The sequence below is a fragment of the Trachurus trachurus genome, assembly GCF_905171665.1.
Source record: "Trachurus trachurus genome assembly, chromosome: 24".
In the NCBI taxonomy this organism is placed as follows: domain Eukaryota; kingdom Metazoa; phylum Chordata; class Actinopteri; order Carangiformes; family Carangidae; genus Trachurus; species Trachurus trachurus.
Window position 1 is genome coordinate 13,386,960 of NC_139910.1, and position 28,000 is coordinate 13,414,959.

Consider the following 28,000-nt stretch of genomic DNA (forward strand, 5'->3'; position numbering starts at 1 on the left):
TTACACGGTGCCTGCAGTTGTCAGATGCTCAATGAAATTATTACTCAAAGATCTATCGCTGACCAAAAGGAGGATTTACTGTCTGTCAGCCAGTTGCACGGGTAAAAGTAAGTGTCTCCCTGTCATGTAGTAGTTAATGGTGATTGGTTGTGTGGGATTTAGGGCGTTACAGCGTCTTTTAGGTAACACAGGTTTGATAACTCTACCTGCCATCATCTGTAGTCACTGGGTTACACTTCAAGCGCGTGTTGTTTTACTGTATGTATGTTTTACTGTATTTTGTAGAATCAGGGTGCTTTGTTTTAAGCAGATGTCTTTTTAAATACTTCAAGGTTACACGAGTTGGAGGACATGCAGTTCATCTTCATCTTCATCCTCCTCCTCCTCCCCTGATGGGTCTGAAACTGTTGGGCACTATGATCACCTGGTTCAGTGTGGTTCCCTGAGGGAGGATGCTCAGCAGAGACACGTGCTCCAGCAGCTGGCACAGCTGCAACACACCCTGAAGTCCTACAGTAACAGCATGTACCTGAACCCACCTCCTCAAAGACTAGACCCAAAAGATGAGGAAGACAAAGACATTATGACAGCTAAAAACAAAGAGGGCAAATCGACTGATAAGGTAACAAAAACATTGATACTGCCATGTCACAATACAGTAATACTCATTGCCATAATGAGAAAGTATCTCCTACAAAACACATGGGACATTGTTCATGTAGGCTGTTTGTTTATTATGAAATCCCTACATGTTCCTTATCACAGTGTAAATATAAATGGAATTGTTGTGCTTTTAATCATGATTTGATCCCTTATTAATCATTTTTATCATGTGAATGGTGTTCAAAAGATTTAAAGAGAGTTAATAAAGACCACAGATTTACCACAGTCATGTAGGAGTATAGAAAACAGCGTCAAAGTAGTTTTAGTTGTCACTGGAGCAGAAGTAAAGAAACGGTCTCTTCAGTACTACCAGAACAACAGGCTCTTTCTGTCTCTTTGACTTTAGTAATGGCCGCCATGGTTTGCATGTACTGGTTGCAATTTATTTCAAACACTATAATGATAGTCAGTGATTAAAGAACTGAACTTTTTAAGATTGTGCATTTTTATCAGTTATAACATCTAAATGATAATGTTGAACTTTCTGGCTGAAACCAGATAATCAATTAGGAAAACCAAACACTACATCCTCAAAAGAAAGGGAGTATTCCAGGTGGTCAGTAGTATGTTGGGCGATAAACAAAGTGAAACTACCAGCATTTAAAATCTAGACTAGTGCTGTTGTCTCAAACTTAACTTTACCAGCTTTTTCCATTGTGTTCACCATCAGATGGGGTTTGCTTTGTTGTCCAGGAGTTTCTGTCGTACAACTATCTGTAGCTGTTATGATTAAAAACCAAAGTCCCCGTGGGTAATATTACAACTGAGCAAACTCCATCCACTTGATGAAGACCATAAAATACTGTAGAAAGCCCAGGGAAAACCTAGAAAGTTTGACTTTTCGGAGGTTGACACTTTTTCTTTAACTTGTGGGGGAAAAAACATTTAAGGGCACTGCATAACAACTTTAAAAGTGCATACATTACAAAATAAACCCGGAGCATGAACAAAAACGGTGGTTGCGATTCCGGACACGGTTTGGGATTTACATGACAGCATGAATATGTTTAAAGCCTTTGACGGTGTGGCATCTGGACTCTCATTCTGTTATAAAGCCCCATTGACGTCTAACATATGGAGGGACTTCACAGAGTCCACTCGCACTGTACTCCAGTTGTATCGCTGATGGTGGCCATGGGGCTCAGGTCAAAGGGAGGGTAGGGGTCTGGGAAGTGTATTGTGCATGATGGGAGTTTTGGAACGGCCCTAATGTAGGGGTCTGTTGTTGTTTTTAGGTCAGGGGAGCTGACTGTCTAGTATTTGGTGGTGGGAGTGTGTTTTTTTTTTTGTTTTTTTGTTGGTTGGCTGGCACAAACACATAGGGTTAAGCAGAGATTTTGGAAGGCAGCAGGGCAGACCTCCCGCTGGGCCTGTCCCGGCACCCCTCTCACTCTCTCACCATCCCCATGCAGTAATGAGGGGATCCCTATTGTCTGGGCCATTCTTGTCCTTTTTGCTTTTGATTTGGGACTCTGACAAATACTTTGGTGTTAGGCTATCAACACCGCCACCGCCGCCCCCTCCTCCCGTTCTCTCCTTTTTGCACCTTATTTCTTGCGCTGGCTCTCACACACGCACACACACACACACACACACACACACACTGACTGGAGTACTTATGCAATTATTCTGGTTTGAATCAGGTCATACCACTGTCCTTTCGGTGTCTGTTCTCTCTGTGAAAGTGCCGCCATTGTCCTCACTAACTGACCAAGTCTGTGAGGAGAGTACACTTGACTTAATATTGACCCAATGTGGCGTGGTTTTGCGGATGGTCGGCTAACAATGGGCCATTGTTTGGTGGGAGCCGCACTCTTCAAGTCAGACGTGCATCATAGAGTCGTCCTGTACACGGTATAGGCCTCCAGTGGGAAAGGGCAGTTGTACCGGTTAAACCGAACTCATAAAAGCACTTTTATCAACTTCCCCTGGTTGATTCCCCGTGGCGTCTTTGGCTTTAAAAATGACTCCATGAAAACATGTTTATCTGCAGCCAAAGTGACTTTGTCCTGCGTGTGAACTTTCCACTCATGTGCCAGTCTATATCCTCCACCAGGAGGTGAGACAAGGCCACAGAGCTCAGCTAGACGGAGCGGCTGAGGGACAGCCTTGTCTTTCTCCACTCTGCCGAAGCAGAATGGCTACCGGCCACCGCTGACAATTACCCCGCCACGCCAGAGGGCAGCTTGGGAAGTCAGGGAGAAGTCACATAGTGTTATGCCAGAGCAGACAGGAAAGGCTTGTTGCTCTTCCAGTATTTCACTCCAAGCGCAGGACAGGCGGCGGTGGATGGAGGGATGGTGCGGGGAGGGGGAGGGGGGGTAGTAGAGGATGAGAGGAGCGGGGGGGGGAGAGAAAGAGAGAGAGTGGAGAGAGCAGAGAGAGAGGATGGGTAACAAGTTTGTTTTTTCATTTAGTTTTCAATCGGCCATTGTCTGCATTTACCAGAGTCAAGTGCTCCTTGTGCGGTGGACACCAAGTGCAGTGGACACTGAGTACCTTCCCCATGAAATAGTTACCAAATTAAATTTTGAGAGGACAATCCTGTCTCTTCAGCGCTGAGTTAATTCCAGAGCTATTTGGCATCGCCCGGTTTCAGACATGGACAATCATCAACCATTAAAACCAGAGGCAACACATCTGTAGCTCATCCCGCTAAATACAAATATGCCTCATGTCATCCCGTCATAATTAAATTGACAACACGTTAGCGTTCACGTAGCTTGGGCGCTCTTTAGAGATATTTGGCTTTACTCAATATTCTCAGCTCGGTCACACAGAAGACGTTCTTTTTTTTTTTTTTTTTGAAGCAGGGATCTTTTGATGATAGGAGGCAGGCAGCACAATGACTTCCAGCAGCACCTCAATGCAACAGTACCGTATCACAATTAGCAGCGCTAAACAGGCTGCACAGACAAGTCCACTCCATCTTGTATGGAGCCTCATCCAGTCCTCTCCGTTTTGTCTGACAAATCCCCCCATTGTTCCTCTGATGATGCTTTTCTTTCGTGGGAACCCTGGCTTGTCTTGTTGATTAGATCCCCTTTGTCTTCCTCCCCTGCAGTGGGCTAGTCTGGAGAATGTGAAACCTCACACTGTAGTGGTGGCTTAATGCCTCAGCATACTTTGTTTATTAAACGATGATTCAGTCTTATATGGTAATGAATATAAGGCAGTTTATTTAGGTCACTTACTATAGTGTCTTGCACATTTAATGAGGAATTAATCTATGTATTAAATGCAGATAACCCTAATGACTTGTGCTTAACTGTTATACATTGTTGTTGTTGATGATAAGCAGCTGTTAAAAGATTTCTTATAAAAACAATCACACTACAGTCATTTCCTCATTTTTCCTTTTGAAGGAAGAACCTGCTCCACGACCGCCCAGAGGCTTCTATCTCTACGGAGATGTTGGTAAGGTCACATATAGAAACTTAATTTATTTTTTTAATCATAGAAATGATAAGGATGTCCAAGATCCAGGATATTATATAAGTTGGAAAAATGGCTTTTGTCTCCATGTCTCCCCCTTTCAGGCACAGGGAAGACCATGCTCATGGACTTGTTTTACTCCCGTGTGGAAAACGCCCGTAAAAAGAGAGTCCACTTCAATGGCTTCATGTTGGACATTCACAAAAGTTAGTATCGTCCTCCCACTCCCCTCCACTAACTTACTGAGGCTTGGCTTTGTGTGACTTGATGTAAGTTTTCTGACTCCCCGCTCGCTAGAGATCCTATATTTATCTCTCTGTTTGTCCCGAAGCCCTTCCTGCTAATTGTCTACCATTATGCATACAGGTGAAATTACTGCTTTATTCAGTATTGTCAGTGTGGGTTTGGTTTGCTGATGCAGGTGTGCTTTAAGATGTGCCTGACGTTTGTGTGCTGCTTAAAGGGATCCATCGGAGGAAACAAAGCCTGCCAAAACGAAGGCTAGGGACTATGTTCACCTATGACCCCATATCACCGGTTGCCATGGAGATCAGCAGCGAAACCTGCCTCTTGTGTTTTGATGAGTTTCAGGTGAGCGAGCCTGCCACAGACACTGTTTGAGTGCATGTTTGTCAATTCTTAAAATCTGCTTCAACGTTACTGAGTTATGCTGTTGTTGATATTCTTCATGTCAGCTGCACAGATTTCCTTCATACGCTGGTGCACAGAAACTAGTGTTAAATATTAGGTTACATGGTTAAATGAAATGCTCGGATTTGAGTTAACAAGGGTGTCCTGATGTTAAGGTATTTTATTGCAGTGCAATGACACATCTGTTAGGTGGCAGAATTAGATAACACAGTAAAAATCTATTTTTTAAAAGGTATTTTAAAGTTTGCACATCGGAAAACATCGTTCAAATGCTTAAAATGTCAGCATTTTGCATCATATTCATGATATCCTATTATGTGCTACTTTAATTAGTTCCAAAAAATGTGAAGACCTGTTGTTGTACATTATTATAAATATGCTGGTAATAACATAAACAGTATTGAGCTTTTATAGCTCAGCAAGAAACATTTTATGCTGTTTATGAGGATCCAACTCAAACAAAGGGCCGTGGCTAGATGAAAACTGCAGGAAATATGTGTGGTGTATATACAACAACAACAGCAGCAGCAACTCATACAAAAGTGATGAGGAAGAAAACAAGAGTTAATTCAATAGTATTAACTTTAATGTTGTGACCCTTCTTTGTTAACAAGACAAAAAGTCCTATAGAGAAGGTTCGCTTTGTTTATTCTTAGTGCTTAAACTTGGTTCTTTATTAGTGTTCAGTCCCAGCCGGTGTCTTCCCCGTGTGGACAACAGGATGCTTTTGAGCACGATGTCCCTACAAAAACAGGACTGGGGACACCTAGTGGCCTTTTTGAATATAGTACAGTTGTACCTTGACTTCATCAATGTCCTCTTCCTGTAGTAGTACGCTGTAGTAACATGGTAGTTTACTGGTAACAGGAGTAGTAAAATTCAGAAATCTCAGCTATTTAAATGTTCAACACTTTCATTGTTAGTATATTAAACCTGCAGCAGTCTGATCAATCAGTGGTGGCTTGTCTATACACTCACATGATCAGTTTACTCCCACAATTTACAACCAAGTCCTTTGTATTTTTTGCATATTGGATATACAGTACACAACTAAAAGGCACCGTCGGCCATTAGCGCTGCAGAGTTTTCATTATTTTACCATTTGGTGTCAGAAGAGAGAGCCACCGCTGAAGCTCACTCTATTCTCTGTGAGGTAGTCATCCATTCACTGGCATAGAGAAAGACATACACTCCTATCTTTATCATCAGCAGCAGCCGAGCACATCTGTTTGCAGATGCAGCACGGTGCCGTTCTCCTCACTGATATCATTACAGTTAATGCCGGCGGGGGCCAAAGGTCACAGAAGGTGCGGTTGCTCTCTCTAATCACTCTCTGTGCATCTGCGAGGATCAAGAGCCGCTCCTTTTCATCCACCCGTCTTTCACATTTTAAACCGCGCCGCTGTTTGTGCATCCTCATTGATTTGTTTTGTTTGCTGTCGCCAGCTTTGCTGTTTTCGCTTGTCGACTGTTGCTACCGGTGAATGGATTGGGGGGTGGGGGGGGGGAGAAACAAGCAGACATGTGCGCGTTGTTTGTGATGCATAAACAAGAGGTTGTGAGGTTGGGAGAGTTGGGGGTGGTGGTGGTGGTGAGTGGTGGGCTGGGTGGTAGGGGTGGGGGGTCTATACCAATCAGCATCCTCCTCCACTCAGCCATGCAAATGAGGCTCTGGGTATCAGTCGCACTCTTCTGCTTCCTTAAGTGAGTGGAGCTAGAAAGCGACTGGCGGCGGTGGGTCAGATGGATCTTATCCTCTTAAATGCTAATGACATTTCTCCATTCTCTTCATTAGCGCCGTGCCATTATCAGTAATTTGTAGCCCCCCTCCCTCCTTTTACGGCCCCCACCCGGCTCCCCCTAATGAATACTCGCCCCATTGAGAGGTCCGAGATGGAAAGATGGGAAGAGAGCGAGAAGGGAGGAAGAAGAGTGAGAAGAAAGCGCTTGAGCATCATTGTCTCGGGGCCTCAGTCACTGTGCAGCCTCTGTGAAATTGCTCATAGGTTGTGTACATAAAGAGGTGTAACATCAAAAGAGGTTTAATTTGGCACCCGTGTGCCTTGCTGTAAACTGACAGCCGCTTGAGTAATTGGATGCTCATTTAAATATCAGCATTGGCTGACGGAGATTGCGCCATTATTTTTGTGTTCCACAAGTGCTACATCGGTCCCCTCCACCTTTCTCATACTGTGGGTGCCCATTCTCTTTCCCTCTCCCCCTACTCATTCAGCAATCAATATTGCCCCTCATACTATGCCCATGTTGAGGGCACATGAATAAACAAATTCAGGTTGTATAAAAGGTCATTTTTAAATGATTCTTTTGAAATGAAAATAAAATCCTGCGGTTGGAGGAAATGGGGGCCCCTTCAGAGAGACACAGAGCCTTGGCTTTCTGTTGATTCTCATTACACGCGCACACACACAATCACTGCCACGCACACAAGTACACACACACACTAATTTCATGCCCTTAGCCACCTCTCCTTAGTGAAATCAAGGCTTTAACACAAATGTTAATCAAGTATTGGCAAGGGCAGTGGGGCTAATATGCAAAAGCAGAAGACTCTCCACACTATGAAAGGAGGCATATGCTGTGGGTATGGCCATCAGAAGTGCCTGTTATATACAGAAAAGTAGGTAAGAGGCCGTAAGAGAGAGAGAGGGCGGGACAGATCCGTGGCTGAAAAGTCTTCCTTTTTATCCGGCACATCCTAATTCTTAAGATATCCTTTTTTTAAATGATGGAAATAACTTGAGTCCTTCTCTGAGTGTACTTAAAATGTAGTTTATTAGTCAGAAGGGATGTTTCTCTACAGCCTACACCATTAGTTGCTCTCTTTACAGCAATAATTTTGCAAGCGAAGGTCACTTGTTTTTCAATGATTTGTGTGTCACTTTTATGTATTGAATGTAGATGAAAATCGGCTTTGAGCAAAAAAAAAAAAAAGAAGCTTGAAATTAATTAATTTTCTTTTGCGAGTTCATCCGCCTTGAATCTTTTTTTTTTTTTCAGCCGTTGTGCTTAATCAGGTTTGCTGTATAGGTGCTGCTTTGACTAGTGTGAGTCACATGGTAACATGATTTCTCCCTTCATGCATGCTCAAAAGAACAACAGAGGTGAAAGAGGGAGAGACGAGAGAATAAGAACAAAAGTGAGAGCACTGCATTGCTAATAGAAAGGTCAGAGCTCTTCATGTAACAGCCAGCGACTCATAAACGTCCTTGCTTCAGTGCTGTCATTGACCGTTGTTTATTGCGGACTCGTGGAAATGATGTAAATGAAAAATGCAATGGGCGGTTGAATTGGATTAATGTGTTATAACCTGGTGAAACCTTGTGTCTGCAGCCTTTTTTTATATGCCTTTATATGGCCATCTTGGATAGAAGCTTTGTCTGCCATCCTGACCTCAGTCTGGATTCACACCGCACCGTTTTTATTATTCTTTTCTTTTTCTTGTTTTCTCGCTTGCGTTCGGGTCATTCTCACGTCTGCTCAGTTGATTAGCTCGGGTCCGCTGCTTTGCCTCAGCTACTTGTCCTCTGCAGAAAGCCGCTTCGTGACCATTTGCAGTCAGTTCAAGTGGTTTAGGTGTGTGTGCGTGTGTGCATGTGTATGTGTGCGTGCACGGATGTGTGTTAGAGTTGAATGGCCATGACCAGACACAAAGGATTGAATGAGCACACCTGAATGACACTAATCAACATGGAGTGTTAATAGCATGGTTTGACCTCAGACACACTCACACACACACCTACACCTACACACACACATGGGCATGCAGTGTGGCAAGAAAAGGTAAATTATACAGTACATGAATGTGTCTCTTCTTCCTCTTCATCTTCTGTCAGGTGACCGACGTCGCTGATGCCATGATCCTGAAACAGCTGTTTGAGACGCTGTTCAAGACAGGAGTGGTGGTGGTGGCCACTTCCAACAGAGCCCCCGACGGTACGATGACCACCAGTGTCTATAAACTCAATAATGTGCTTTTTATTTGCTGTCAGCCTTTTGTTTATCAGCTCTGTTACTGGTTTGTCCATGCACATAAAGAGTCTAAAGTACTACACCCCTTCAGAAATGATCAAGATTTACATTTGAAAGCGAAGTCACAAATATCTGAGACAACATTAATAGGAGCAACAACTTATAGATCAGTATTGAATGTCACCACTTGGATTTAACTAAGCTAATAGGTAAGAGCCTCCCATTGGATAATTACTGCATGGATGATTATGTTTCAGCTGGAAACAATTTATTTAACCCTATGGAGTCTTATTTCTTAAACAACCATGTCGGAAGACATCCTGTGGTCGTGGAAAATATGTTAATCTGTTTCAGAAGGGTCAAATTATTGGCATCAAGCTAATAAAACATCCAAGGAGATTCCTGAGACTTCTAAAATTGGGTTAAGAACTGTCCAACGCATTATTAAAAACTGGAAGGATAGTTGGGAACCATCATCTTCAAGGAAGAAATGTGGTCCAATGTGACCACAGAGTCCAGACCTTAACCCCATTGAGTTAGAATTGAGAAAAATTAATGCAACTCTGGATGGAAATAAATGTTGTGACATTGTAGAAGCTTATTGAAATGATGCCACAGCAAATGCATGCCGTAATCAAAGCTAAAGGCGGTCCAACGAAATATTAGACTGTGTGACTTTTTTGGGGGACAGGCAGTGTATTTAGTACTGTATATTATATCAGCAAATATCTTCTCTTACTGCTGCTCTCAACCAAAAAGGATAGTTTTGAACCATATCATCGCCATGAGGGGAAAAAAGTCTCAAAAATTGTCATGTTACTCTGATGTTTGTCACATTGAATAATTGCGTGTAGCATCAAAGGAGACAATTTTATTGCAGAAAAGTCACACATGTCCCAAAATGGCTGTTAGTGTGTTGAGAAAGTAAGAGATGACATAATAAGTATCGGAGCAGCAACATTTACTTGAATGCTCTGAATTAGAGATAATAGTGTGGACTGCATATATATAGTAATTTTTGTTTAGTCAAAGTGGCTCTAAACATGCCTTTAGACACTGATGCTACATTATCAGGGGAAGTTTGGGGTTCAGTGTCATGATCAAAAACTTAAAATACAGTTGAGTCAATAATCCAGGGATTGAAGCAACAGCTGTGATAGTCTAAACTGAAGGTGAAGCAATGTCGTGCTTTGCATAAGAGACTGAATCAACTGCATTTTAACAAGCAGCAATTTCTTGCTGATGCTGCACTGACTCAGAAATGACAAACATGTTGAGTGTAGAAAGTCCTTTTAACTGCCAACTGTTTCACCACTAACTTCATCTAAATTACAGTATTTACTTCGCTTAATTTCAAATTTCAAATTCTTTATTTATAAAAAGGGACTGCACACTGACCAATATTTCTGAACAGAAAGTAAATGTGCCCGAATTAGCTGAGGGCTATTCATCGGCAGTCCCTTCGCCAGATGGTAATAGACATGTTGATAGTAATTCAGTAAATAAAAGCAATTAAAGCAGCATACATTGCATAGATTAGACATAGAAACCAATCACACTGGCCAATACACTGCACCAAGAGACAGGACTCAACTCATTCAACACTTACATAGAATAACACTCAGCTGCATAATATCTCTCCAACACACACACATGATGTTTTTGGTCATCTTGCCTTAATCATGAGGTTGTTTCCAGTTTCTTGATTCACAATCTTGTCAGTTAATCATTTGAGTTTTTGGTTGCATAATAGTGATTTAAGAGAAACTTATAGTAAAACATGGTACTTTCGGGAGTTTTACAACAGTCTGCACCTCACTGTCGGAGTAACTGCATGCTTGTTAGCTTTTATGACTTATTGAGAGTGTTAAGAGTTCAAGGTATTAGAGGTTTATGAAAAGTTCAGCTCGCAGACGTAACAGTAAAAATACAGTCAAACACTGCATTGGCCCTGCAGGTCTACTAAACCATCCAGCAAACAGTTGACTAAAGTTACAAGTAATACTCCTGGAAGTACAGTACTTCTCTTCCACCTGTGTGTAACCCAAAGTAACATCAACAACACATTTGACAGTTGCTTTACATACATCTACATCACGACTTCCTACTTAGAGCAATTAACTAAAGGGAAAGAGCCAGGGAACATTTGATACAGCTCTCACCTTTTCAGAGACATGACACAACCTTTAAACAGGCTTTGATGTTGCATTTACTGCCAGCCGAGTATGGCTGGAGAAAGAGTGAGCAAGACGGTGATCAAGGTAGAGATAAATGCGTGATGCGCTATCTGATGTCTTTTATTTTTTTATTTCGCCGAGGAAGATGTTGATGTGTCAAAAAACCTTGAGTGGGTACGAAGTAGATGGCAGCAAGATGGCTCTCGTAGACAAAGACTCGCTTCTCTGATATTTACTAGCTATTAAGAACAAAGCGCCAAACCATGCAAACTTGATAGAGAGCCTACTTGGTATTAATTACATGGTTAATGGAATACTGAAAGCCATAAGAGACAACTGGACATGAAAGGCATACATTTTCCGTCTTTATTGATGTGGAGATGCTGGTATCAAAAAGCACTAGATGTGTTTTAAAGATTGGTGTTTTCTAGAAGAGCTAAAACGGTGTTATATTGTTTTTATATACTTATGGAGTTTAATGAGATTGAGGAGCGTTAGCGTGAAGGAAACGGGGGAGCACTTTCAGTCCACTGGATCTTACACCCACTTTATATTAATGGACTCCGCTTATTTCTGTTACCTGAAATGAATAATAAGTTTCACTAATGGCAGCACTGGTTGCGTCAGTTCATGATTAGATATACAGTGTGACTCAAAATGGTCCTATAATTAACAGTTTGTTGGCTCTTTGTGTTATTCAGCTCACTTTTCAGCCTCCTTTCCATTTTTCTATCCCTGTTAAAGAGGGTTTTGCTATTGCTTCATAGCATTATTAACAGCTATTTGGTTACCAGTAAAGAAGAAACATGAATTCAGCATCAAACTTCATTCCTTTACTCACCAACAGCTGTCTCCAGAGGTAGAAGACAACCACCTTGTCTCACACTTTATCACTTTTTGTCTTCTATTGAAGTTAGCATGCTGAAGAGTGAACCTTTGTCCAGCTGGATGGTTATAGCACTTTCCAATACTAGGTCATCAGAGGAGGTAACTCGGACGATAACCTCTGTTTTTTGTACAATACAAGAGCTGGGTGAGAAGATTCACTACAGTACCATGCTAGTATAGCAACTATGAAGCGTTATCAGCGAGGAGCATATGTCAGTCCGACCGCCCAAAAGTCCGACCGCTCATTTCTCCAACTACCCATTAATCCGAGTTATTCTACAGTGTTACGGTTAGGTTTAGGGTTAGGGTTACTTAAGTCGGAGAAATGGGAGGTCAGACTAATGGACGCAAAAATAAAGAAATGTATGGTCGGAGAAATAGGTAGTTGGACAGACGTCATGTGCCCGTTATCAGCTGCTTAGCGTTAGCGTAACTTATCCTTGCTTGGAGTAAAGACAGAAACCAATTTGTTTAGTTTCTCTAGTTTGCACAAACATACCAGATATTATATGCTCATTGTAAGCTTTAGAGGTGCTGGTAGGGCAGTTTATGTTACCTTTCTAACTGTTTTCATTCTCTATCCTAAGCTAACTAGCTGCTAGTTGTACATTAACAAAAAAGTTGAAATCATCCAAGTCAAACATATCCAAGTCTGACATTCAAAATTGTTCGGACTCTTTCTTTAACACCGGAGAATAGTCGAGTCTCCCACACAGCACGGTTCATTACAGTGTGGGAGTTATCAAGTGAGTGTTATTTGTGTGTCAGGTCTCACTGTAGTAAGCTCGAGCCCAAACATCAACAACAACCACCGACCACTTGTTTGCATTCGCAGCTGGAGAGAGCTTAAACATCAGTGTGTGTGTGTGTGTCTCTGTATGTGTCTCTGTATGTGTGTCTTTGTCCGTGTTTGTGTGTGAATCCCTATCTGTTTTATCTGTCTATCAGGGATGCTACTTCAGATGTAATTTGTTCCAGCCGAGCTAATTGAAACCTCTATTCAGCGAGCTGCTGTGGACATTGTCCACGCTGAAAAGGCGACAGTCCTTTCTCTCGCCACCATTGTTTGGGAATGTAATGAATTTTATGTTGCTGCCGCTGCCGGTAGAGAAATCCATTTTTCTCCCCTGGTCCCAGTCCTTTTGTCGTGCCTCCCCACCCATCCTTCAGTTCATCAATAGCCACTTTATCTGCCAATCTGTGGCGGGGGAATGACATTATTAGGAGGCTAAACAGCAGCTCTAATACAGGCCCTCCCCTCCTCTTTCAGATCTGTACAAAAACGGACTTCAGAGGGACACCTTCCTACCTTTCATCGATGTGCTGAAGGTAGAGTCATCCCTCTCTCTTGTCTTGTTAATTTATTCATTTGTTTATCACACAAACACACACACACACACACTTGCATGCGCGCCTCTGTCCCTCTGTGTCTGTCTTTTTGCAAGTTGCTCTTTAGTGGTTTGATGTTTTCTGCTTCCTGGATGCCTCATACAGTGTCACAAAGCTGTCTTTGATCATACCAGGGCACGGTGAAAGACTCACAGAGAGAGAGAGAAAGGTAGTGAGAGATGGAAAGAGCGAGGCGTGAGCTCAGGTAATGTGAATGGGAGATGGGCGGACGGGCTGAGTGACTGACCCAGACTGCTTGCATTTCAAAAGTAAAGGGAGGGTGGGGGGGAGCGAGCGAGCGAGGGGAGCGACGCAGCAGTTAGCATTTCCAGAAAAAAATCTACTTTGCAATTTAAGCAGGTAGCGCCATTATCCTGCCTTGCATCTCAGATGATCATTGATGTGTTTGGAGTGATCATGATCATAAATAATTGCATAATAATTTGTTGTCATGCATTTTGCAACAGAGGACGGTTTGCATTCTTGCACCTATTATTGGCATTTCGTCCAAATAGTATCGACGAACAATATCCCACTGCCGTAAATGTAAAAAGTGTTTCCTTTGCACCATTCACATGAGGAAAAATTAACAGTTGTGGGAAACAACAGGTAAAATGAAGAGATTAGATTATAACCATTGTGGCACTCACCATGCCCACTCCTCAAATACCGAACACTTACACTTTTTTAACTGGTGGATGTGAGGTCTAATAATTATAAGTTATGCAACTTCTCACCTAAAATGATCCAAAACAATCACCTGACTGACCTTTATTAACCAGCTTTACCTTAATAATGATTCCCTGCATATTAATTTGACTTTTGATTTGCATACGATACAGGTGATTGATTTTAACCAAACTTTTCTGATCCCTGAATTATCCTATATAAATGCTTAATGGGTGCAAAATACTACTACCTGTATCATGTCAAAGAATGCATTTCATTTATTATAGCTTCAAAGTTGAAAATGTTTTAAACACCTGCGTTAACATACAGACATATTAACACAAAGTTTAGAGACCCACCGATGTATTTTGATTTTGATGTACTGGTTTAGAGTACTCCAATAACAAACAGTCACTGACATACTTTGTGGTGATTTCGAAAGCATCATAACTATTTGTTTATATTACTGCTGTGTTATTATAATCCCATTACATGCATCTGTTGCCTGTTACATCAAAGACCTCAGTGTGATGATGACATAAGGAAATTCCAGCACAAGAACGTTGGACAGGAGTAATATGGTTGATTTTTTTTTTTTTAGGGCTCAGGCCACAGACAGTTTCAGGGTCATCAGAGCTCTACACACACACACACACACACACACACATGCACACAATCAAGAATCAAGCACACAAATGTAAGTGCCCCACAACTGGGGAGGCCTTGGAGTCACCCTGCTCCCCACCCACTCTCCCAGCAGCACCCTTGCCCTCTCTAATCCACCCTCATCAAGGTCTTGAATGCCTGTTGTGCCTCTCTGCCCTGCACTACCTCCTCTCTTTCAGGGTCCCATGTTCCTCTTTGTGAGGCCATCTGGTTTTGGGGGTCGTTTTTTTTTGGGGGGGGGCTTTTTTTTTGTGAGGGGGTGCAATGCCTTCTCTATAGCGGCCAGTTCTGTAAAGTTAAAGCGTGTTTTAGCGGGGTCACGCTGCTAACTAGCTGACCCTTAATAGATTGAATTAATGCTTGCAGGGCCGTCTCCCCGACGCAGCTCACTCTCACATATGTTTCGGGCCTGAGTGTGTTTCTATAGCCAATGAATGAGGGCATTAAAAAGCGAAGATAGCCCCCCTGACCTCTCCTCCCCATCACCTGAGCCAGAGTGGAAGAGGTTAATCCTCCGCCTCTGTCCGCCTGGGTTGAGGTCTTTATTTAACTGTTGACTCCTGATTAGTTGGGATCCCCCTTTTTCCACAGCACCCTAAATAATCCAGTTTCCTCATCTTGAAAATGAGAAATTAGATCAAGCACGCATTTCTTTCTCTCTCTTTTTTTTTAAATAGACCCACTTGTCAGGCATGGAAATCACAGAATCTTAAAGTTCCCGAAAGCTTTTCACTTTTTTGTTTGTTTACTCGTTCGTCCATTCACTCAGTCATGTGTAATTTCTTGTTCTTTTTAGTGGGCTCTCTGTGGACTCCATCAGGGAGTCTATTCAGTTGTTTAGGCCTCTATCTTTTTTTTTTTTTAGTTGTAGCCATAGCAAAGCTCAGCATTCGGTAAAATACAGGGTTTAAGGGCTTTTTTCTTTTTTTTTAATGGACACTGGCAGTATTGTAACTAAGACACTCTTCCCACTCTCTCTCTCGCAAACTGTCCTCCCTCTCCACTTCACTTTTCATCGGCCATCCTCTCTCCAGCCCTCCATCCCCGCTCTTTATTCTATCACTATCCTGTTATGCTCACTGGCTTTACTCACCCAAGGTCAGGTCTCTGCATTGTAGCAGCAGAATAGTGACTTTATTTTCCCTCCGCTTGTTCGATAGCAGTGTTGCGCGCGGTGGTGCAGGGATGGAGGGAGAGGTGGCACAACAACAACAACAACAAAAACTACAACAACCCTGAGGCAACTTTAGAGTATCTCTTGGTTTCCTGCTGTTTTCAACCCATCTTTTTTTTTTTATCCGCTCTTATTCTCTTATTTATTTGTGTGTGTGTGTGTGTCACACTGTCAATAATTGCTGTGTTGCCCAGTTGGTGATTAGAGGAGGGAAAAAAGGAGAACTATATAAATAAAAACAGGATGATGGAGATGAGGGGGAAATTGAGGAGTGAGAGGGATGTGGTCCTCTAGTGGAGACCTTGGTGAGAGAAGGACCGCCTGAAGAGCTGGCTGCCTGCCAGTTCAAATCAAAACGGATGCTGATATTTGATGACTGTCATTGTCTTCCAGAGCATTTAATGGCAGGGCAGAGCCACTCACTGAGAGCCTGGAGGGTCTATACCTCACGTCTTTCATATTTGTGTCTCTTGGCTTTAAAAAAAAAAAAATAGTAAAGGACAAATCAATTTTTCTTCTATTCACCAAGAGGAACTCGCTCCCGCTCTTTAGATATTGTTTAATTTTATGATTGATCCAGTTACCTTGGTTTATTATTCCCATTCCCTGCTGCCACACTGATTTTTTTTTTTTTCTGTTTTGTTAGATGTGTGCAGGTTAATCCAGCTCGCGTGCGCACACACACACACACATTCACACAGACATTGTCCTCTACTGTATGTATTCATTTGTAAATCTGAAGGCAACATGTCATTCAGACAAGGAAGGACAGTGCACGCACATCCAAGACAGTGCAGGCAGGTGCAGGACAAAAACTGACAAGTAGAAAAAACAAACGATGTCCGCACAACTGCTATAATCGAGCTCCCAAGAATTTATTAAAAGGACAACGTTTCGACCACTTGGGTCTTCATCAGGTCATCTGATGTGTAGGGGGGTGGGGCACATAAATAGGGGGAGGATACCAGTAATTAGTGTCACCTGTTGCCCTCCCAGCATAATCAAAGTAATTACATCAACACATGTTTACATAACAATCCATATACAGGTCACTGTTCAAAATATCAGGCCTGAAACAATTAAACCATCAAAAGACATATCATGGATTGTGTACATCAAAAATCCGTGCAATGAAATGAGACCCACATATGGTCTACACATAACCACAATATTATCAGATAAACACGAGGCAATCAGTAACATGTCATTCAGAATCATTATTCTCACCTCTAACTTCTCAGATAGGTTTAAAGCACCTTGTTATGCTTTGTGGCTCTTTCTTTTCTCTCACTGCTTGATTTTCTGTCCCTTTTTTCACTGTTGAAACATTGTGAAGTTGAAAAGAAGAAGACGGGTTTTTGATGTTAAACTGAAACAGATGCTACTTCTTCATGAAGAATATGGAGATGGGCTGCTGACTCGTTTACCTGAGCAGTTTGTTTTTATATCTTTATACCTGAATAACGTACTGTTGATCACACAAGGCAAGACAAGGCAAGACAAGTTAAAAGAAGAATATAAGAGTTAGTCCATTGGTTTCAGTCACACCAAGTAACAAGACTGGGCTGGAGCCTGCGCGATGTAGTCAAAATCGCAATTTGTGCAATATCCAAATCACAGGAGCTGCATTTTTTTTGTTTTTGTTTTTCTGGTTAAAGGTAAAATGTGTCACAGCATTGTTGTGCATTATTGGCACCACAAGTATTGCTCAAGGCAAAGAGCAAACAAAAATGAAATCATCAATTTTATATTTAAGTGAACCAGAATGAACTCCCATCTTTAGTTGCAATCAGGTAATTGTTTTATTGAAAACGTTTTGGTCCTTTTAGACATTGATGATGGAGACTTGTCGGCCTTCTGGCTTTTCACACGCACCTGTTCATTCTAAAGGTGTGTCAATTTTTTAATTTTTTTTAATTTTTTTATATTTATTTACTGAAAATGGAAAAACAAAGAGAAATGCCCATTCTCACTGAAATAGCAATAATCATAATATGATGTATTTAGCCTTAACCGCTGTGTTGCCACCAGCGTGGAGCCTCTGTTGGCCAGGTGCAGGAAGCACAGCCTGCACCGTGCTTTTTTTTTTTTTTTTTTTTTTTTTTTTGGAGCGGTTTGGGTTTTTTGGGCCTCAACAGAGCTTTGAGAGGGGTTGAGGGTGGGGGGTCCAGTGGGGTCCTGGATCACGAAAGGTGGGGCCTCCAACTCAAAAGATGTTTCCCCAAGAGGAGCAGCCGAGGCAGGGGGAGGTTGTGAGAACGACCCCGCAGAACAAACCATCGCTGGCCCAAGGCGGTCACACTTTAAGGGAATAGATCATTAGGTGTAATTAGGGTGTTCACATTGTCACGTACCCCCCCGGCTGCCCAAGAATGAATAAAATCACCAGATACACCCCCCACTCACTCACACACACACACACAGAGCAGCTCCCCAGTTAGTGAAAACACTTTGATGTCAGAAGAGTCGTCCAGAACTTGCCAGCATAAAGGCAGTGTTTTAAGCTTTCTCTCTTTTCTACCCCGTCTCTCTCTCTCGACCCCTCTATCCCTCCCTCCCTCTTTTCTTCAGTCCCGCCACACAAGGCTGTAAGACACACATGGTTGAATGAACGACAACCTCTCCCCCCCCTCCTCCCCTCTCCTCTCTCCCCACCTCTCTCTCTCTCTCCTCTCTCTCTCTATCTCCCCATCTCTCCCCCCTTCGTCTCTTTTTCAGCCTTCCCACCCCGCATTTCTTTGAGGCCTGGTCAATTCTCCAGGCCAAACAAAAAAAGCATCAAATGTTTTCTGCTGCCGGGTAATGAGGGAGTGGACCTCATCAGGGCCCAATAGTCAGCTATCCTTGGCTTTTGTTGCAGCTCAATGGCACCGCGCTCTTTGAAAAACTCAAAAGCAACTTTTTGAGGAGTAAAGGATAGAGAAAGATATGTCGTAGAGAGAGTGGGCGCAGAGGGGAGTAGAGGCAGCCACCAAAAAAAGAAAAAAAAAAGCCACTCTGTTTTTATGCTAAACGGCTGTCCAGAGAGAGCAGTGGACAACTCGGACAATGACATGATTGGAGCTACATGTGTTTGGATGACTTTCTTCTATAGAGGCTCTGATTCTCACGTCTGTCATCTCTCTGTGTTGTGAGTCAGCTACAATTAGGGCTGCTTTTCACACAGCTCGTACAAATGCTTGATAATAAGGCCCAAAACTTTAGGCTACAACAAACAATTTGTGTAACAGACAATTTAAAATGTTTTTTTTTTTTTTTTTTTTAAACACCATATGATTTATATGATATATTGCAAATTTTCCACCACAATCTTCTGAAGCCTGAGGTGATAAAACTGTTTTGTTTTTCAGAACGACGCAAATATCTATAAATATTCACATTTATACTCAAACAAAAAGAGAAAGAAACGGTTTCATTTTCCACTTCAGGAGTGAAACCTGACTCTTTTTCAAAATATCAATTATTAATCCTATAAATGTTTCAACACTGCACAACAGCATCTTTGGAATAAATCACAAAGTCAGATTATACTGTTAGACAACGTTTTCTGTACAAAACTTCTAACGTTACTTGAACACAACATGATGGAAGGGAGGAGTTGTATCCATAAATCTTCCAACTACAGTATAGTATATTGATAAATTGATTATTTATTGAGTGTACAATGTCACAAAATGCTGAAAAAGAATCAATGTTATGTCATAAAAGCCTTTCTTTAGTCCAACCAACAGTCCAAACATTAATCTCATCGTCCAATCAGATGAAGAAGAACAAACAAAGACAATGTTTAGTGTAGCTACTTGAAAAATAACTTTACCAATGACGCCATGAGTTTACAGTATATTCACATAGGCTACGTGTGAGTGTACTGACACAGATTAACCCGATTAATGGGATTATTTCTTTATTCTATACTGTACAGTGGCTGAGAATTATGAAAAGAGCTCTGTGCCATTAATCAATTAAAGTTTTAATCAGCCAACTAATCAATTGATTTATTAATCTTACTGACCAAGACGGAAACTGTGCAGCCAGTTTAGATATTTAAGTCCTGCTAAAATACAACAGTGACAGGGAGTTGAGACTTGATGCTGCAAAGTAGACTGAGTACTGGAGTCTGAGAGAGGAGAGTCGTGGTGGTGGAGGATGATGTGGGGAGAGGGGGGTGGGGAGAGGAGAGGAGGGGGGGGGTGCAAGACCACAATGTGTGGGCGGATGAAATCTTGGAGGAGTGAGAACTTGACAATCCCCTCAAGATGGATAATCAAGTAATGACCTGCGAGGCCTCAGCCTCATCTGATTATAAATAACCAATGGAATCATCATCACTGATTGTGTTTCCATTCCTCCTTCTTCTCCCCTCGCTTATTTGTACCTCGCTCCTCCGTCAAGAAAACGCATCAGCAGTCCTCACCGTCGGTGGAGACGCCGCACAAAGGGAGGGAGTAGATAGAAGATGGCAGGAGAAAAGACAAACTGAGAATCTAATGATGTGACGGCAATAGTGACAAGTTTTTTTTTCTTTTTTTCTTTTTTTTTTATCCTTTTTGGAGGGACTATTTACCCGTTGGTGGGGTCACAGTAGGTTGATGAAATGACACCTCCCTTTTGTGCGTGGGGGAGGGCGAGTTTGTCAGGTTGTTATTAAGCCTGATTCAGCCAATTGGCTCAGAGTGGGAACCCCGTTTGTGTGAGCGGACACGGAGATAAAAAGTTGACAGCGGAGAAGAATAGAGTATTTCCGTCCCCTTGCTTTGTGATGATTACTAATTATCCTGCAGCCTAAGAGGGCCAGTGGCAGAAATTCACTGATTTCATAATTTACCGAAGCTGTCGTTGAATACTCAGTCAGCCAGGCGATGGCTCGGATGGGATGATATGCAATTCCTTTCTTTTCTTTGATAGACTGGTGGAGATGATTATAGTTTGCGCTGCACTCCCTGACATGAATCCTGTTGACGTTTTACACTATCTGGAAAAGTTTGAACTTTGAATAGCTACAGGAACAATAGATCAGCTCAATAAACCATGAACGAGTGACACGAAATCCCAGAGCCTGTCAGAGAAGACAGAGACGTCGACTGCCCTCTGCGGTTGCTCTTTGTCCGTTTTTATTATTTATACTGAGAGGAAGCGCCTGCGTCCACATTTCACATGACAGACGAGCAGCTCGGAACAGCAGAGCAGAAGAAACTGTTTTTTAAAATGTTGGCAGGTACTAAAGCAAGCCATAGAACAAACGAGAAGACGTAATATACAGTGTGATGCACTAATTCAAGAACTCATGAATAAAGAGAGACTTCAGAAAAGATTCACAAATGACAACAATGAAAGTGAAAGATGGCCTCTATTCTGACGCCATCTTCATGTTTGTTCCATTGGTATCCAGTTTATCTGCTTTATATATGTGAAAATATTCTTGCGTTACAAAAATCTCCTCTGACTGCACCACAAATGTTCAGATTTGGCCAAAATAAAAATTCAAAAATCACTCCTGATTCGCAAAGTGAGCGTCAAATGACTTGTTTTGTTCAGGTAACAGTTCGAATCCGAACATATTCAGATTACTTGCACATAAAACAGATTAGCTGTGTTGTCATGGCAGCTCTAACCAGTGTAAACAGCACCAGAGGTACTTCAGTGATTTTGAATTTATTATTGTTTTTCTTATTTTTTCCTCAGTTACCCAGCCTACTGTCACAATCCATAGGGTTATAGCTCTTTTTGTACATGTACATGTGTATACTGTATGTGAATAGCCTATGTGTAGATACACAATGGACTCACCCCTTATAAAAAATTTAAATTTCTTAATTTTTTTTGATCAATGAAGTAACGAATCAGATTCTTGTAGACTGACCTTTGAGTTATTGGTACCATAGTCACATTATGATGTTTTTTTTTGTACAGGAGTACTGCCACACCATCTGCCTCGATGCTGGGATTGACTACAGGAGGTTGGACAACACTGCAGCAGGGAAACTCTACTACCTGTGAGAAACACACACACACACACACACACACACACACACACACACACACACACACACACACACACACACACACACTAATATCGGTCCTGTTTGCCCCTCTGTGTGTGCAGTCAGCTCAGAGGTTTTGTTTTGTATCTGCTAAGGAGTCGACATTAACCTGCATCCACAACATGTGCACAAGCATTCACACACACACATACACCCACACACAGACGCTCAGAAAATGTTTGTGTACATCATCGAGTTAGATATTTTTTTCATTTTCAGAGGCCAGAGAGAAAAGGCAAACAGACGTATAAACGGGCCGAGGCAGATGGAGGATTTATAAAGACCTACATTACCTTGAGAGATCCATGAAAAAGAATGAAAGAAGAATCAATAGAATATGAGAAAATGGTGGAGCTTAAAAGCTAGTTTTCTATTTTCCTCATTACATATACACCGGCAAACGCAGCATGAATGACACTGCTGCTGCTCATTGCTGTATTGGAGCTTTCAAGTGCTTTCGTCTTTTCACTGTATGTAAATAGAGCGCGTCACACCCTTTTTACCTGGAGTTAAAACACAAGCACACACACACGCAGACGGACAAAAACACACACACTTTAAAATCTCATTTTGACGTGCATTCACAGGCTAATGCCCGTGTTTAGAGCCTAACATCCTGTTTTTTACTGATGGAGTGAAAAGCTAAGTACCCCCCCTCCTGCGCTCTCCTTGCTGCCACCGTTTGATGTGGCCACTTCAGCAATATTAATTTCATATCCTATTATTTCTTCCCTGTGTGTGTGTGTTTGTGTGTTGTGTAGCACAGGGGAGCTTGGTGCGGAGGCCTTCTTGGATGCTCTGTTCATGGAGCTGGCTTTAAGACAAAAGAGTGGTAAGTAAAATACCAGCCCAGAGAGAAATGTGTCCAAGAAGAAGAAGAAGCTCTGTTATGTAAGGAGGCGTAAGATGTGTTCAGGTGTCCCCAGTAAATCGTATCATCTGATGCAGCATGATGACACATTGTTCAGCACACAGAGCAACATACATACAAAGTAGCAAATAAAGGGAGTTTTTGAATGCTTTCAATCATGTTTTGTGCTACACATTGTGAGGTAAGGTATGTGGATTCTTATGTTATGTGTTTGTTTTTTTTGATAATATAAAAAAAAAAACATGTGGGAACTTAATGTTTTTCCAAGTGCAACACAGGTGTAAATGCAGCATTTGTTTGTTGCAGGCTATTTTCAGCTGAAGGATGGTGTGAGTGTGTGGGAGATCGATTTAAAATAAAGTGCCCATGCTCACCATAATAATTAAACCTGTTACCTAGTGCATTGGGGAAATGTGGCACAATGTAATGATATGAGGCTTTGGTTTCATGGGACCTGCTGATATTATGATATATATATATAAATATACAATATCATCGCTGTGTTATTCACAATGGTAAAACTAAACCCACAGTATATATAAATATTATATAAACCTGCATTTTGATCGCTGAAGCAGGTGTACAGGTGTTTCCAAAAAGTGCTTATTGAGTGTATATCTCTCTCTTACACCATTATATTTGTATACATTATGTAACGGTCTCTCTGTCCTTGATAGATTTGTTTTTAATATAATGTTCCAACTGTAAATGTGACACTAGCGCAGCATGGTACTGTATGACTGAGGATAACTAATATTATTGTGTGTGTGTGTTTCCATAGTTACAGGTCCTCAGGTGCTCACAGTGCTGGGCAGAGATGTGACTCTGGAAAAGACCTGTGGCTCCATCGCTGACTGTACTTTTGATGAGCTGTGTGGCAGAGTGAGTGTTTTATCCAAATTAGTTTTTAGTCACATCATTTCACATATTCCTAAGAATAATACTTTGACCACTTCTGATAAATTGCTCACAAAGAACATTGGGATACAGAAAATTGTGTCAGTGTGTCTTTTTTTTTTAAAGATTATTTTTGGGGCATCTCGACTTTATTTACCAGCTTCATTTTTTATTTTATTTTTATTTGAAAGAGACAGTGCAAGTTAATGGACATCACTGTATACGATAATGTAAACATGCCAGATTGTAGCTAATTTCCATCTGTTGTCCTTCGCAGATGTTCCCTGGGTAAAATAGAGACACAAATAAAAACAGGTAATCACATTCTTAAAACAAAGGAACAGTACATTCAGTAGAGACATCTAGTAAAGTGCGGACATGCCTCAAGTGCAATTAATAACAAAGTGCCATCAGTTTTAATAAAGTGCATGTAGCAGTACATTGTAACGTAAAGTGCAATAGTCTGGATCACAGTAAAGTGCAGTAGTCATTAAAATAAACATGTTTCAATCAGTCAAATAAACATTCAGTAATGTAATTCAAAAGTGTACCTGTATTATTTACATGTATTGCACAATCATAACCAAAACTACATAATATTTTCACATATTGCACATTATCATCGTGCAGTGTCAAGCACGTCACACACACACACACACCCTTGATAGTGTAGAGCGAACTAGGTGAACTCAAACCACAGATATCCCTGTTAGATGCTATGAGTTATTCTCCTCCTCCTACTCACAAACACACACAGAGTACACTCACACACACAAAATCCACTCACCACTAATCAAAACTGCTCAGATTCAAAGCACTTCTCCTGTCTTATTATTGCCCCTGCATTCTGTTTCTTCTCTCCTCCGCGTGCTTATTGTCCAAGCCTTTGCTCTCAACCTGAATCACCTTCCCTCCATCTCAGTCCTATTTTCCGCTCAATGTCAAAAAGCAAGTCTATTGACGATTCAGTGAATTGTTGAGCCCCGTTGTTGTGATAAAGCCGCATGGTACAGTAATCTGCGGCGCATGTAAAGTCTCAAGATTGATGGGCAGCCGTGAGCTTTTTGCAGGCATCTGGGCTTCAAGGCTTCTTTTGACATATGTTGGCACATCCGCCTCAGCGTCAGGAGCAATCATCCTGACTGGCAAAGGACCAAGGACAGGGACTTAAATGACATCAGCCTGAACCTTTTGCACAAAGCGCCGCCGCTGTACAGTACAGTAAGCGTTTTTGTCAGGCCAAATATAATGTCTGCAGAGCTCACAGTGTGTTTATGAAGCAGCTGTGCACATCACGCTCCACTGGAAGTGTTTAGCCTCTGCACTGCGATGCTGCTCTTGTGGGGTAAGAAGGCTCAGGCCTGACTCTGTGTAACCTGCTCAGCTGTTGTTTTCCAGCCGCTGGGTGCCAGTGACTACCTGGAGATGGCACGGCTCTTTGACACCGTATTCATCCGCCACGTTCCTGTGCTGACGCTGGCGCAGAAGAACGAGGCCCGACGTTTCACCACGCTCATAGACAACTTCTACGACAACAAGGTATCCAGCTGAGAAACAAGGGATTGGCTCGTTATGTTAAATTAAATTAAAGAGACCCCAAGGAGTTTGCTTTTGGTTATAAAAGAGTTTCACATTAATGTGGATGAATCTACGTTACCCACACTTGTTAATGGGTCCATTTTCAATAACTATATCGATTTGTCTTTATAGTAATTTTGATACTATTATTCAGTGGTCGACACGGCCAGCATTTTCCAGTTTCGGTTTCCCGGACGCTGCCCGGCGGGCCGTGGGAATAACGCCACCAGATCGCTAGTTTGCATCGTTTATGGTCGGAACTATAACGGTATCTGATTGTCTTTGAACCTCCGACTTTCGTTCTTGATGAATGAAAACATTCTTGGCCAGATGTCTGTCTTGCACCGGTCCAAGAATTTCACCGTGCGCGCGGAGGCTCATGGGAAATGTAGTGTGAAAACACTTCGCCTCCGAAACTCCTCAGTCCCCTTTAAAAAATAAAAAAGACACATCACTCATTATATTATATTATATTACACTTTTGATTTCAAATGTACGTTTCTGCCTTTACCTATCATTGATTCACATAGATTAACCACACACAGTACACATACTAGATTAACTACACACAGCATCATTAAACGTGTGTGGGCTTTACTATGCTGCTTTAACAGCCTCTGTGTTTCTGAACCTGGCTGCAGAAATTTCCTCCCATTTAGCGATGAGAGCATTGGTGAGCTCGGGCACTGATGTTGGTCTGTAAGAAATGATTCAGAGTTGCTGCTCCACTTTGTTTGCTGGATTAGCCCAGAGTGAGTGAAATCTTCCACATAGACCTGAGAAAAAAACATTTCTTTCTGCTTAAAGAAATGTGGGAAATTTGCATGTTGCACCAGGAGAGAGCTGCACAAAAACAATTAAACAATTCAGCCACAAAGTTTGCAGTGTAAGATTATCACTGTATGGTGTAAAACTGCAACTAACCAACTGAAAGCATGTAAAAAAAAAAAAAAAAAAAAGAAGAATACAATTTTTAATGTTATAATGTGTCTTCTCTTACTTTTGTATGAATGTTTAATCTGAACAAATGGTGTTACTATCCAGCTAAATGAATAAAAGGACAAGAAACACTGCTACTGGTACTGTAGCTAAAACGCAAAAATATTATTCAAGTGCCTTACTGCTCAACAACACACTGTGTCTACTTCATACTAGCTCTCTGTAATTTCATCAGTAGGTACTTTATGGTGTCAATATGCTTTTAGTTCATCCCAGAAATGAAATAAAACACCTCAAATTGACCGGTAACACGAGCACTGTCATTGTAAAGACGCAACGAATGAATGGAGAACCGCTCTCGGATAATATTGATCACAGGGAAGAGACTCTTAATCATTATTAATAAACAAAATTATTACCTCTATAAATAAACAAGCTGGACGCTCATGGTGTCTGATCTTTGTCTCCCTCCCCACCCCCGACTCGGTGTCCCAGGTGAGAGTGGTGCTGCTGGCGGTGACTCCTTTGGACCGGCTGTTCGTCCACTCCGGAGGGGATGATGAGAGGGACCGACAGCTGCTGGACGACCTGGGCCTCAGCGGGGTGAGATCACATCTGCAGTAACAGCAGGGGAACAATCGCGTCCAATCAAAAATGAAAAATTAAGGGAAACTTGACATCAACAAAAAGCACATCACTGATTCCTCAATCTGAAGACAGATCACACACATGTGTATTTCATGGCATTTCAACCCTATGTAATCTAACTTACTGCGCCCTATTACATTGCACACAACATATGTGACTTCTTATTATTTAATAGCTCCATTTGAAGTCGTATTAGTTTCATACTTTAAGGGTGTAGTTTTGTAGTTTCACTGAGAGCCTTCTCGGTCTTTTCAGTGATGCAGTGTTCATTCATTCATCATTCATTCATCTCAGTGTGGACAGGACTTGAGTGCATTAGCTGCTAACCCCGGTGTCGCCTCCTTTTCTTCAGGAGGCAGCAGAGCGTCTGACCCTGTTCACAGCCGAGGAGGAAATCTTTGCCTTTCAGAGGACCGTCTCCCGACTGACGGAGATGCAGACTGAGTCATACTGGATGGAGGGAGAGCGCAGGCACAGCGAGAAAAACACCTAACACCCAGTTCTGACTGCCAGGATAATTGTATACCTCCAGACAACTCGGTACCTCACTAACTACTGACGCTGCATAAGTAAAAAGCTCCTGCTTTGCACAAACAAAACAGGTCAAGTCTATTATGGGCAACCACAGCTAATTTTTTTAGGGAATAAGCAGCAGTTTAGTCCATTATCTCAAAAAAAAAAAAAAAACTCCTGATATCCACAGACAAATGACAAATATATAACTATGTAAATCTGGACACCTGTTTTTCTTTGGTTTTAACTTCTCTTTGTCTTATTCGTGTGTATTATATCTATTTACTGTTTGGTCCTATCCTGTGAGGCGTACTCTCTCTCCCTCCTTCAGGACTATTTATTTTAAATAACACAAAAAGCTCTCCAACAAGTGTGAAACCGTGACAGGTGCTTCTTTCAAGGAGAGACAGGGGGCCAAGTGTCCTTTACAGTAGTTGGCTACCACCCTCTAGTGGTTAAAGGTTGAAAAGGGTGAAAATGTTCTCAAGCTGTTTCTATTTTCATGGAACTACACCGGGGCTTAATCTTCACTGTTATGAATCCTGGTTTGGATTTAAGATGTTATGCACAAAGTTTATGAATGAGCTAAGAATTATGCATTCAGACAAAAACTGAGCCATGTTTATATTAAACTCAGCTGCACTGACATTGATCTTACTCCAGGTCTGGACTCTTCATTAAGTAGATCTGCTCTGGATTTTGACTCTGATTTAAGGATTTCTATTTCTAAAACTGTACTTTGTTTCTACTGGAAGCACACATCTACAGTGCTTCGCACATTGATAAATAAGGTAAATCTTCAAAAGAGTTA

The 28,000-nt window shown here is 41.7% G+C and overlaps 2 protein-coding genes across 2 annotated transcripts in view; one reads left to right on the forward strand and one right to left on the reverse strand.

Annotated features, from left to right (window-relative positions):
- afg1lb (AFG1 like ATPase b) lies at positions 1 to 27,651 on the forward strand. Its single transcript, XM_084000641.1, has 13 exons — positions 1 to 107; positions 333 to 622; positions 4,029 to 4,080; positions 4,203 to 4,304; positions 4,562 to 4,689; positions 8,604 to 8,703; positions 13,075 to 13,133; positions 21,613 to 21,695; positions 22,505 to 22,575; positions 23,396 to 23,496; positions 24,910 to 25,050; positions 26,524 to 26,631; positions 27,029 to 27,651. Exons 1-13 carry the CDS (start codon positions 32 to 34, stop codon positions 27,167 to 27,169), a joined length of 1,452 nt encoding a protein of 483 aa, XP_083856767.1. The 5' UTR covers positions 1 to 31; the 3' UTR covers positions 27,170 to 27,651.
- ostm1 (osteoclastogenesis associated transmembrane protein 1) overlaps positions 1 to 28,000 on the reverse strand; it is a 181,554-nt gene that overhangs the window by 44,425 nt on the left and 109,129 nt on the right. The gene's annotated exons all lie outside the window — the stretch shown is intronic.